The following is a 13661-nucleotide window of genomic DNA, read 5'->3' on the forward strand; positions in this document are numbered from 1 at the left end:
TTTTTATCTTCTATTTTTATATAAGTCTATAAACACAGTACCGATTTATATTGCATTAAAATGAATATAATATATTGTTATGATTTTTTTTTTTTATTATTATTCAAATTATATTTAAATATTTTTGATTTTACAATATTTGTTTGGTTTATAAATAATTTATAACTAATTACTTATAATATAAAAAACTACGCATAATATATTTGTTATTTTCGGTATACTAAAATTAGTATTTCGTTTTAAACTTAAACAAATATTATTCTCAACGTTAGAATATGGTATATAATTTCAAAAATAAAACCAATAATTTATTTCTGATATTTTTAAATCATTGAATGGTTGAATGATAATAAGTTCTAATAAGTTTTATCTTCAATTTACTTCAAATATTTATATTTAAATACATTACATTATTATGTTGATCTATATTGTTGGTATTTATCATCATCATATAGTTTTCTATAAGAATATAAAGATTTTTATCAATATCATACCTAAATTTAACCATTTTTTAGGTATCTGTTTTATTTCTCCCTTTTATTTTAAAATATTTACTATTTTACATGTAACAAAAATTAATTTCAAAATAAATATATTTTATTCTGTACAAGCAAATCCAAAATTAACTATAAGGTAATCGTTTGAAATACTCGTTAATTTTGTTTTATACATGCATGCGTCACGCCGTATATTCAAATAACCAATTTAATATTATGCATATTATTAATATTCGCATTCCGTGTGTTTATAATTTATAATTTCGTCCTTAAATTGAAATATAAAGCGTGGAGTACAATATAACATCATATAATATATGCACTATATTAAATACTTCATTAAAGTTCAGTAAAAAAAAAAAAAAAATGGATTTATGCAAAATGTATCTTTTATAAAAGAACAGAAAAAATCTTTACTTATTCTTTTTTAAACTGATTCAATTTTTTTCCACCCCTTCGTAGGTAATCACTGCTAGAATATTGGGGATTTTCGTTTTGCGTCTCGATTTCCTCACAATTTACTTAAGATCATGCGTGTGTATACTGGATTAAGGTCGAAAAATCTGCTTTACTCTTCCACCCGTACATACAAATACGCGCACATATAGCTGAACTCTTATCCTATTTATAGACGCTTTGCTAAAGCTCCAACAAATCGTTTGGAACACCTAGTGAAACCTTTAGTAGAATCGACAAAAAAGCTTCAGCAATTTTTAGAATAGATGAACCATTTTAATGCAAATAATATCTTTTTAAGGTAAATAGGTAAATAGGACAAATATCCATACAATCGGAAAATCATTAATTAACATAATATCATACCTACTCGTACGATTAATTATTGTATTAATTACAATTTATTAAGTATATAATATTTGTAGGTACATATATATAATATGTAAACATTTTTGAGATAAAGGAATTAAAATCAAAAATTAACCTTATTTCATAAAGTATATTATAATTTAATTATGCGTATTAGAAAAAATAAAAATATATTTATTGTCACACCATTTATAAAACGTCTCAATATAAACATCTATAAGTTTTTACATTAAGTACTAAAGTTTACAATAATTACAATAAATTATGATAAATTTTTAAGTACACAAATTTATTCACAAAAATATATTTATTCAATTTTGTGATTATGGTTTTTGTTTTACAGGGTACCAGCTTAGTAGGTTCCAGTGGTAATATAACCGGCAGTAAACACAAGCCAAACGTCGGATACAGACTGGGTAGGCGTAAAGCACTTTTCGAAAAACGAAAAAGAATTAGTGATTACGCTTTAGTGATGGGAATGTTTGGAATTATAATCATGGTCATCGAGAATGAGTTAGCCAGTGCAGGAGTGTACTCGAAAGTAAGTCTATAGTATACTATTTTTTTATATGATCGGTACGCGTCCATTAACAATAAATAATATTCCCACAGCTTAAGATTATAAAGTAGTTTATTTTGACGAACAAATTATAAAATATTGATTATGATTTTCTTGAAATACATAAAAATCCAAATGAAGTTTTTGATTATGATTTTCTTGACGATAATAACTACCTTTTCCAGGTTATTTTGGATATTTATACAAATATTAATATTGAATGCAACATAAATAATATTGTAAATAAAAATATATAGTAATGTCAAAATCTTCCAATTAATAAAATATACACGAACAATGTTGTCTAATTAAAAATACAATTTTATTTGAGCTGCAATTTTTATTATATTTATTTAATGGAATATTAATTTATAATCAACGGTATAGTACTTATATTAGTAAGTAGTAAGTAAAACTATTATTCTTTGACTTCTATTCAAATGTCGTTATTTATATAACTTTGTAAATTAATTAAACATTTTATAAGGAAAACCTATGAAAAAATGTCAGATATTATCGTAAATCAATAGTTTAAATTTATTAATAGTAAGTTTTAAGAAATTTAAGCTAATAAAGAGCTATTCGATTTAAATAATATTATCCAATTAAAATGTATCCAATTAGCAGTTTATCGAAATTGTTTGTTTAGTTATTAGTTATCATTTTAGTTGTTAGTTGAATACGTATTAAGTAACTATAATACATAAATAAATATAGTTTTAACCTATAAAAATAACTTTACTGTAAAGCCTAAATTCTGTGAATAGTCGTATTACATTTTATAATTAATCGATGATACAGTATCTATTTAAAATATTTCAAAATGTAGCTGCTGTATTATAGTAATGTATACTAAATAATATTTTAACTAATAATTATTTTTTTTTTTAATATACTTATTTATTTATTTCACCTGAATATTTCTCAGGATATTTTAACATCCTTCTATAATTATATAAAATGACAATACATTTGTTTCAAAAGCTAAATTCAGAAAATTTTAATGAGTTTTAACTTAGAATCCAATAAAAAACTAAATAAATTAAATATAATATTTTTCTTGTAAAAAATTTAATATTCCTAATAAAATTAATAGCATTTTTTCATCAAAATATTAAGGTCAGTGACAATAAACAATTACATTAAAAATATTTTTATAAATATTAGTTTTATGATTGATTCAAATACTTATATCTATAAATTAAAATCATTACTATTTGTACATAACTAGATATAAAAAGTTATACCTAATAAAATAAATATTTTTTAAATCTACAATTTTTTTTTAACGAAAACGAAAAATTAGTGTAATTTACGTAACTAATGGTTTTAAAAGTTAAAAAAATTAATTTTAGCCCAACATTTTCACTGAAATAATATTATAAGTCTTTACTATATTCTGAAATAAGTAAAACTTGAAAAAATATGATAAAAATTAAATTGTGATGTAATCAATTTTATAACACTAAGAATAAAAAACTAGTAAAAAATTAAGTACCAAATATCTATACTTTATACAATGCTTTCATATATGTGTAATGAATAATGATTTATAATCACTCTATAATAAAAAACTATAAAAACTTGTTCTTATCTAAAAGTTTTATAAAATTCAAAAAAGTTTTTAAGTTGCATAACTTGTTTACCAAAAATATCAATATTATGTGAATAATTAAAATATGAGATAATTTTATTGAAAAATGTCGATACAATGATTATATATGAGACATTGAAGCCATAACTCACGAAAGCTTGTTAGAAAAAATCAATGGAAACCCAAAAGCACAGTAGTAGACCTTTATTAATATAATAATATAACAACGAATCAAGTTGCAGCTCATCGACTATTGATGAATGAGAAACCGTGTAACATAATACAAACTACTTCACTTATTTTAGAGATAAAGAGGGTGAAAATAATAGCTGGTAACTCGGTTCAGATGAAAGACTAAATTAGAACTAAACAAATATAACGAATAAAATAATTGTCAAATATATTTGTTTTTCAATTGTTTTTAAGCACAAAAAAAAAAAAAACATTAATAAATTAAAATATTAATCATGAAATTGATATTTTTATTTTGGCTATAAATAATTTAAAGAGTATTGAATATCGAGAAATAATAAAATAACCATTTTAAGTTAGAAATTTTACAATTTTACAGTGATAAATAATGATATACCTAAAAAATTATCGATGTAAATTGTAGATACATTTTCAGCTAAACAAATTATAATATTTAAAATACAGAACTAGAAACATATTTTAACGACATGTATTGAAACACGTGAATGATGGGTGCGAATGGTTCACAGAATAAAATATGAACAGTACAAATATTTTTTTAAAGTGTTTTTCTTAAATTTTGAGCCCTGTATATTTTTAAGAATAAGTTAGTAAAAAACTTATTTGTAAATTCCATTTATTTCCACTTTCATATTATTTCTAGTAAATTAAATCGAATTCTCAAAATACTTTCACTTCAGTAGTTTTTACGCAATATTAGCATCCTATTTCTATTTGGATTCTGGAATAAAGTGATTTTTTGTGCGTTCTGCTTAATTCTGCTGTTAACACATTTTACATTCAGTGTTATTTTATTTATATCAACATATCAGCTGTTTAAAATCTGTTTTGTGTAATTTTCTTTTCTAAATATATTTATCCGTCCATAATACAATAAATCAATTCTAGTAATAATAATTTTAAAACCATAGAAATTTTCTATTATTACAGGCAAATGTATTTCATATATAAAAAAGTGGAATATGAAATGTATTTGTAGATGAATAATGCTTAGGTTTGAACGATGCCCGTGAAACTTTTAAAGCTGAATGTAGATCATCGTTTGATTTTAATTGGATTTTTGATCAACTAAGTCATGTGATTTCAGTTAATTAGTGCTAGAATTAAATGATTTCAAAAATTTACGACGTATTGGAAAAAAGATGTAGGTACTTAAAATTATAGATGAATGGTTAGAATTTAAGTAAAGAATATCTCTCACATGAGAGAATATGTGAGTGAACATGGTGAACATTTTTTAGGATTTTCAGAATAAAAATATCAAAAACGTCTGGAATTTTGTTTTTGGAAACTTAACCTGAAGTCGAATAGTACGTAGGAACAGTAATAACTCAAAGATTTTTTTGAGATTCACAACTATGTAGAACTAAACCATGATCATAATTGTTTGCAAGACAGCTCTAGAAATAATGGTTTGCATTGAAGTTATTACCAATAATTAAATGTTGCTAATTGAATTAAAATAATGTTTCACTGTGATTTTATGTCTGGTATAAGAGTATAAAGTCGCATTAGTAAAAGAAATATTATTTAATTTTACGATTAAATTATAGGATTGTAAATAATGTAGACAGTAGTTTAAAAGGGGCTCAAAAAAATGTTGAAGTTTTAATTACAATATATAGTGACACCACCGTTGGCCATATTGTTTGGATAGTTAGGTTTTAAAAGTTTTTAATCAGCGATAAAAAAAATTTGAGTTTTTGGTGAAATTCATTTCAGTAAAAACTATGCCAATGTATCTGTTATAAAGTACTATTTTGAATTCATTTTCATGGTTTTTTAAGTTTTTAGCATTGAATTGTACTACGTATTAATAGCAATTTTTTTGTGACATAATTATTATAATTATAATTATTAAACATTTTATTTATCTAATAAGGTGAACATCACTTAAGTTTGGAGTGATATTAGTGAATTTATAAGATATTGAAAGCTATCTAGAATACATTATTTTATTTATATTAAGAACGTGAGTTTCAGAGACGGGAGATATAGTATTAAGGATGTATATGTTGGGTGTGGTGTGTACGTGAATTTGTGTTTTAATTGAGGTTTAAAGAAACTGTTATTTTATGAGTTACCTTGTACATTGAAAAATTTAGATTTAAAGTTATTATAGATAAAACTACTCGTTGAATATTTTTTGTCGTGGAAGATCTTTCTAGACTGAACAGCCTAATTTGTAGTTGGCTAAATAATTACCGAAACATATGAAACATTTGCATCTAGGCTGATGACCACAATATAGGTGTAACTTGGCGTAACTATATTATTGAAATTTGAAGCATTTTTTTTTTTTTTTTTTTTTTTTTGGCTCTTCAATTTTGATTTTAATGTATAAAAATATAAACAGTTAAAAAATTGATTTTGATCATGGTATGTATTTTTTTACAAAAAAAAAGTGGTAGTAGATTTTTGTCAACTTAACAGAAAACATTGATAACTTGCCTTATATTGAAAATTCAAACTTAAAGTAAGTGGATAGATAATGAACTAAGATTTTTTAGTTTATAGGAAATACTAGTACTCATTAGTATGCAATTAAGTTTAAGTTTATTTAATCGAACATTTTCAGACTTGCACATGAAATTATCAACACCATTTTTTCAATTAAAACTAAAGACAGAGCAAAAAATTCTTCCACATCTTTAATAAAAATAGGAGGAGGTGGTTTAAATATTTCATCTTCCATAATAATGGGATAGGAATCGTTGAATATATTTATAATAGATTCGTCGTCCTTAATCAGAGGCTCAAAACGGTTGAGGGTAGCAATGATTTATTTATTTTTATTATTTTTTTTTTTTTATAAATTTAGTGTACAAGGAGATATTAAATTGGTTGTTATATTTGAAAAACTATAAGGATTATAATTACTTGGATACTGTGTCCGAGCCGGAGATTGTCGTAGTGAGTTTCCAAGTAAAATTTAGTGAGCCGGAACGAGTGTTTAGGCGTCATTTTTTCTTTATTATAAGATAAATTGGTGCAGATATTAGTAGAAAATATAATTGAATTTACTTAATAACTATAGCTGCAATAAAACGTTAGATATACTAAAAGTTAGTAGGCTGATAACTTGCAAACCCGACGCTATTCTGTGTGGACTAGACAGAACTTGAGTTGTTTTCATTTGTATTCGTAATTGAAGTTTAATTGTTTTGTAGTTATACGTTTTTCCGATTAGATGTTAGTTTTTATTTAAATGTTACTGTTTATTTAAATTAATAAATTTATCAATATTATTATTTTAATTGAGTTTACTTTTTCATAATTTATAAGAGGTAAATAAGTTTATCAGAATTATCAAGTAAACCCAAGATAAGGTGACATGCATCCGTATCGTCGTAATTACCTATGCTATGTTTTATTTTTCTTCTTGAATTTAACCTTGAACTAAATAAAATAGTTAAACATATCCATTTTTGTGTTTTTAAGTTATAGTTATAATTTCTAATATCAACATTATAAAAGGGTCGACAGTGGTCGATGAACGATAAAAACAAATAAAAATTTGTCATTGTAGCACATAAAATATTATGTGTATGCATAATGAACGTTTATTATAATGTTGACATATTATTTTCTCTTGTACAACTTACTGAAAATTAATTTATATTATTAGTTTTAATAAATTAATCCTCAAAATAAAATATGTTATAAAATAAATAAAACAATTATTTAAGTTAAAATTTCTATTAATAGAAAATAGATCACCCATAAACAAGACATGAAAGTAGTTTCCCTTTAGGTTTTTGTATTTCTAAGGGTTTATTAATTCATTGCCAAGATTCAATGACAACGTAAGAACACTCAAAACCTAGAATACCACACGTTTATCTATAAGTTACATTGCATTATAGTATAAAACCAATTTATTTCCATTCCATCAATAATTTTTTTTTGCCATTTTAACAGATCGGGTTTTCAGGTATTTATTTTTTTTATTATTAAACAGTTAATACCACGATAATACAAACAAATTTTAAACCTACGTTTAAATGCAAAATTTAATTTAATATAACTTTCATAACATGCACACATATTTTCTGTTATTATACATATTAATATATTATAATGATACACATTATGCATTTTATTTTACATAAATATTTAAAAAACGTGGTATGACATTTTATTAAAAGTTTATTAATGTAAACTTAATGTTAAAAAAAAAAAATATTTAAAATTATAAAAAAAGTCTAGTAAATCATTAATATTATACGAAACATTAATGTACGAGTATTATAAATTATATATACGTTATTTTGATATAACCATACAATATAAATAGATATATACTGTTATATTTGAATAAATATAGTATATATTACCCAGTACATTATTACGCAGCTATGAGTAATTAAATATTGATTAATTAACGAGTTATGTTTTCGTGTGTTCTATTTCAGATTCCATATCAAATTTTAATTAACAAACATATTAATTATCTTCTATAGGCGTTTAGAACACTTAAATAAATAATTAGGTATCAAACAAATTACATTATAATTCATATACAACCATTTGATTAAAAATTGCCAATTTTTAAAAGAATGCGGGATTAAAAGATTAAAAAAATATATTTGCAATCTTGAATTTATTATTTGTGTTGAGACGCATGCAATCAACTCAATGTCATCATTAATACGATAGGCCGGTTTAGGTAGATCGATTGGTTGAGATTTTATGGGAATAACATTCATCATGGCGCTATCACTCTAAGTAAGTTAGGAATTACCACTTTACGACACGATTAGAATAGTGACAGTACATCTCGATCGTAAACATAGGTAATATATTTTACTGTTCTATCGTTCAATAACAATAAGGGAGAAAAGAAAATGTTTAGTTCCTGACGAAGATCCATAAGGAACATTTTTCAACGAAACTATAATTCTGTTTGTAATAACGTGTTGTTTGAGATATCTTGTCTTTTTAGTTATTATACTGTCAAATATTTAAGCAAAATAAAAAATCTAAAATAAAGCTACAGTTAAAAAATTTACTGCAAAAAATACAAAATTAAAAATTAAAACTAAATAAAATATTGATGACATACCATAATATTTTGCACAGTTTATATTAATGGATGGATATGACCACAACAGAAAAGTGTTACATAACCTATCTTAACTAATACGTATTATAGTGCCTATTGAAAAAATTTAAATTAAAAAAAAAATATATATAAAATAAGTTCACTTGATATAATCATGTTTCAAATTCTCTATCATTCTATTCACTAAGCGATTCCGTTCCATATCTCGAGATTTTCTAATCGTTTTTAACATCATAATAATCTCATCGCCAGAATATTTTGCTGACTAATTTAGACCCTTCTTTCTACATGTTTACTTTTATATCTATTTGTATTTATTACATAACCTGACAATCATATTATAACTAGTCTGTAAATTCGAATATTTTATCTATATGACATTAAAAAAATAAATGCGCCATAAAAATTTACAAAATATGCTAAATTAAAGATTTTTTTCGGGATAAAATAATAAAGTTCAATATTTATGTATTATAGTATTTTATGATTTAAATATATATATATACATAAATAATACAATATATAAATATTTATAACCATTAGTAAAATACTGTAAAATTTATCTAAATGGCTTTCTTTGTTACATTTTTTATCTTAAATATATATAAAAAGTCTTCATTTTTATCATAAACTAGTGTCAGTTTTATTTTTTCTAAGTATAATATAACAATTTAAAAAGTAATGTAAGGTTATATATATACTACACATGTAGAATAAAAACAGTTTTATTATTTACAAGATTTAGCTAGGTAATACATAGACGTTTCAAAATAAGAAAACAAAATATTTTTCCTTTATAGTACTTACATCATTCAGGTGTTCAGTTATTAAACCATATCACTAAGAACATTTTATAAAACTACTTTTATTTAAAAATTAAAATATCATTATTATCTTAATAAATCGCACAAATGTATAAACATTTAGTTGAATGTTTAAATTACTTATTTATGTTTTTTTTTTTTTTTTTTTTTTAATTAATGCAGTTTTGTGTAAATATAAAATTTTAAGTATTTATAACTCAAAAAGTTAACAATCCAACGTCATATATTGATAAATATTTGTATAAATAATAATATATTAAGACATCTTTTAGATTTTAGGGCATTAAGATAATATGTGCTTAATCAATTATCAGAGATAATGAATCAATACAAATTAAAAAACCATAGTGTTATTTCAACATTAGATTCTAACTTTTGTTTTAACATTTATTAGAAATTTATAATTTATGATATGTGTTTACCATACGCATAATATATAATAATCGTAGCTATTTATTTATTACCTACATGAAAGAATAGATTTAAGAGATTACCTATCAATAATACTTTTGACGTAATTTATTATATATATTTGTTTAATTAATTTTTAAGTTAATAAATGACTACTTCAATTTATTTTAAACCTTCTCGGGGGATTTCCACGGATATTTCCGGAGTCAAGAGCAAGAACAATATTATTCAGTGGTTAAAAGTAGTTTTCAAGATTGGAGCAGATTTTCAAGAGTTTGTTTGTAGATGGCGTTATTCTTGAGAATGACTTGAGATTAAAAAAAAATGGCATATTTTTAATCATAATAATATAATATTTACAGGAAAGTTTATATTTCATTAGTATTCGATTTATTTGAAGAACTCTAAAATTAGATGTCTCAGGAAATTATTGGCTTTAAAAGAGTTTTATTTAGTGAAAGTTTATTTCTAGGCTAAAAGTATTGTCTTAATTAAGAGCGATGAGATTTACATTTGAACTTTAACAGTAGGTAGCTTTTTCTTTTTTACCAAGTCCCACTAATGTTAGATGATTTTAGTAATTCAGTTTTTTAATTGATTTATAAAATATAATTACTAGTATACAATGTTATAAAGTTGAAATTATAGCAATGTGAGTTTGCAAACAAAAAATTGGAAAGTTACATTATTTCACCTAATAGTTGAATTATGTCATTGCGCTACTTTTAGTGCATTTCGAACTATCGAAAAGTAGTAAATGACATCAAGTTTATTGCTTTCGATATAAAATAAGATACTTGATGTATTTTAAACAACACTTTCAAAATTTTTTTTAAAACATTTTGTAGTAAATGATAAAAAATAAAAACTTTCAATGGTATGTTTAACGAGAGCCAAACATGTTATTTACTGTAAATATAATATGTTAAGTTTTTATATATATATGTATATATTTATGTATATATATATACATATATCACTTTGAATTTTTTTTTAAATAATGAGCTTTACAAAAAAAAAATTTGATTTATAAAACAGTTAACAGCTTGCTAAAACAACATTTTACCTGAAATTTCAAAGTTTTTAAAGTAAGTTTATAAGTTATAGCAATAATTTTTGTTTAATACAATGAAATATTGTTTTTCATTTAAATTTTATTTAATATACAAGACGATTCATATTAAATGTATTATTTATTTGTTTATACATAAATAATATTTATTTATACAAAGTTTTTAAAAATAATCTAAAAAAGAATTATTACGATATTGTTTTTGTTAAATCTAAATTTGCTTTCAATATTAAAACGTTGAGTATTTGATTTCAACAATTAAAAAAATGTTAATGTTTTCTTTTATGACTACAATAATTTTAACTTATGGATATTTCACAATTATCTCATTATGTTTTGTAATTATTCTATGAAAACGTCATTATAATAGTATGTTAAACATTAAGTAATATTATGCTCAAAGACTACTTTTTACTGTTGAAATCCATTTATAATTTATTAAAATACAACACACATATTATACAAAATAAAATACTTGAATCCTTACAATTTTCATGATAAACATTTATTTACTAATTTATTAACATTGATTTATTTTACCTTATTTATTAAATTATAACGTAATTTTTCATAACCATAGTGTTTTTTATTTTTTTTATTTACAATTATTATTAAATATTGCTATTTTTTCTATTGTAGTCTTAACCATTTTTAGTATAGTCATATGAGAAATCTTTTTTATATTACTTATTGTTATCGTTTATAATTATTACATGGTAGTTGAAAAATAATTATTTCTTTTATGAATTTACACTGTAATGCTACTTCCTCGTATATGGTTTACGATAATAAAAGTTTAGCTGTATTCTTAAGTATCCAATTTGTCATAAATCTCTTTTTTGAGGGATTTTATATTATAGTTTCACTTTTTTGAAATGTGACTATGTTTAACGACTGAGATATACAGAAAATAGATAAATCCATTTATATCTTCTGAACATGATAGGTATATTCCACAGAAATTATTATACTATTTCTTAAATTGTTTGTCAGTATTACGAAAAAGCTATTCCAGAGTCTGATTAATGAATCTTTGAAAACACTGCAGTAGGTATCATGTGTGTCACTTAAGGATCAGTTTCTAAAGACTTGAACACTTTTCACATACAATCTACTGGAATTGCACTTATGAGATTAAAAGATAGAAACCATACAAATTATACACAAAATTGACTAATTAAAATTTGCATACTCGTGCATGGTAAACTTAAGATGCTATAATAACATTTAACTTATAATGATATTAAGTGTATTAAACAAATAATTTATTTTTTTATAATTTTTATTACTTATAAAATATAGCATATAATATAACTTCAGGTAATATTCCTCGAAAATAATTAATAAAAAAATGTATATTTTTTTATGTTATTTTACATTCAGGTGTGCAACAAATACAATTATAAAAATAATACTATATTAACTCAGTTCAAAAATGTAAATCTACTTTTATTAATAAGTATGTGGATTATATAAAGAGTAACTTAATTTTTTACAATTTTCTAAATTTAAATAAATAAATTTATTGAATTATTATCATCACGTTCATCGCATAGTGTATATATATATATATATATATATATATATAATAGGTACCTATTTGACTTTACATGATTATTAATATTTAAACTAAACATATCTCAATGTATTAATAATTTAACAAATATTAATTCTTCTGTATGAAATAGTAATTTAAAGTCATATAATATTATGTCAATCAAATCTAACCCTATACTTTTATTTAATAGTCGTTCTTTTTTAATATTATTTCGAACGTATGTTGATTTAAACTTTCAAAAGAAGTGGCATTGTTGTATTAAGAAATGTTTCACATTATTACTCGATCAAATCAAAAAATAATTGATATAAAGAAATTAATATTAATAATTTTAATAAAACTAGCATGGCAATAAATTTTTCTTAATATAAAATATGGATAAATAAATATAAATGCAATTAAAAATATAAGCATTTTTGGACGATAACTAGAGCCACCTCCACGGGATGTCCTCTGGGTTACACTAAATAGTTTTGATATTTTTTGTAAAATATTTTTAGGGAAATTTACTATTTCATTTTTAAGGAGAGTTTACATTTTCCCATAATTATACAAAAATAATCTATAAGTTTATAATATTTTTAAACTATTATTGCAATTAATTGTTAATCATAATTATGCAATCCAACAAATAAATAATGATATATTAATTATATTATGAATATAATATGAATATAATATAAAAACACAACATCCAGGGTTTCAATATTATATTGAAATTTAATTTCATATTATATTTTCAAAATATAAATTAATCTATTTGTGATGTAAAAAAGTTTAGAATACTACTTAAAACGTAATTAAAATGTATTTCATTTTTTTTTTTTTTAAATCTCAATTTGATTTTTTTTCAAAATGGTGACAATGTTAAAAAGACGAAAAAATAACATAATAATATAATCTTTAATTAAAAAAAAAGTGCCTTAATTAATGAGACTTACATTAAAATATTTTTGGAAAATTAACTATGAATCTATTTATCAAGTGTGGTTTTAATTTATTTATTTGTTATTTAGACACATATTTCAAATTCTAATAGTTTA

The 13661-nt window shown here is 22.4% G+C and overlaps 1 protein-coding gene across 1 annotated transcript in view; it reads left to right on the plus strand.

The window, feature by feature from the left end:
* The window catches only part of LOC112593091 (small conductance calcium-activated potassium channel protein-like), a 100604-nt gene that overhangs the window by 86407 nt on the left and 536 nt on the right, over window positions 1–13661 (plus strand). Inside the window, exon 4 of the mRNA XM_025337358.1 lies at window positions 1666–1863. Coding sequence (XP_025193143.1) covers window positions 1666–1863 — 198 coding nt within the window. The remainder of the gene's footprint in view (window positions 1–1665; window positions 1864–13661) is intronic.

This window comes from Melanaphis sacchari, unplaced genomic scaffold, assembly GCF_002803265.2.
Source record: "Melanaphis sacchari strain LSU unplaced genomic scaffold, SCAv2.0 Contig1_pilon_pilon, whole genome shotgun sequence".
In the NCBI taxonomy this organism is placed as follows: domain Eukaryota; kingdom Metazoa; phylum Arthropoda; class Insecta; order Hemiptera; family Aphididae; genus Melanaphis; species Melanaphis sacchari.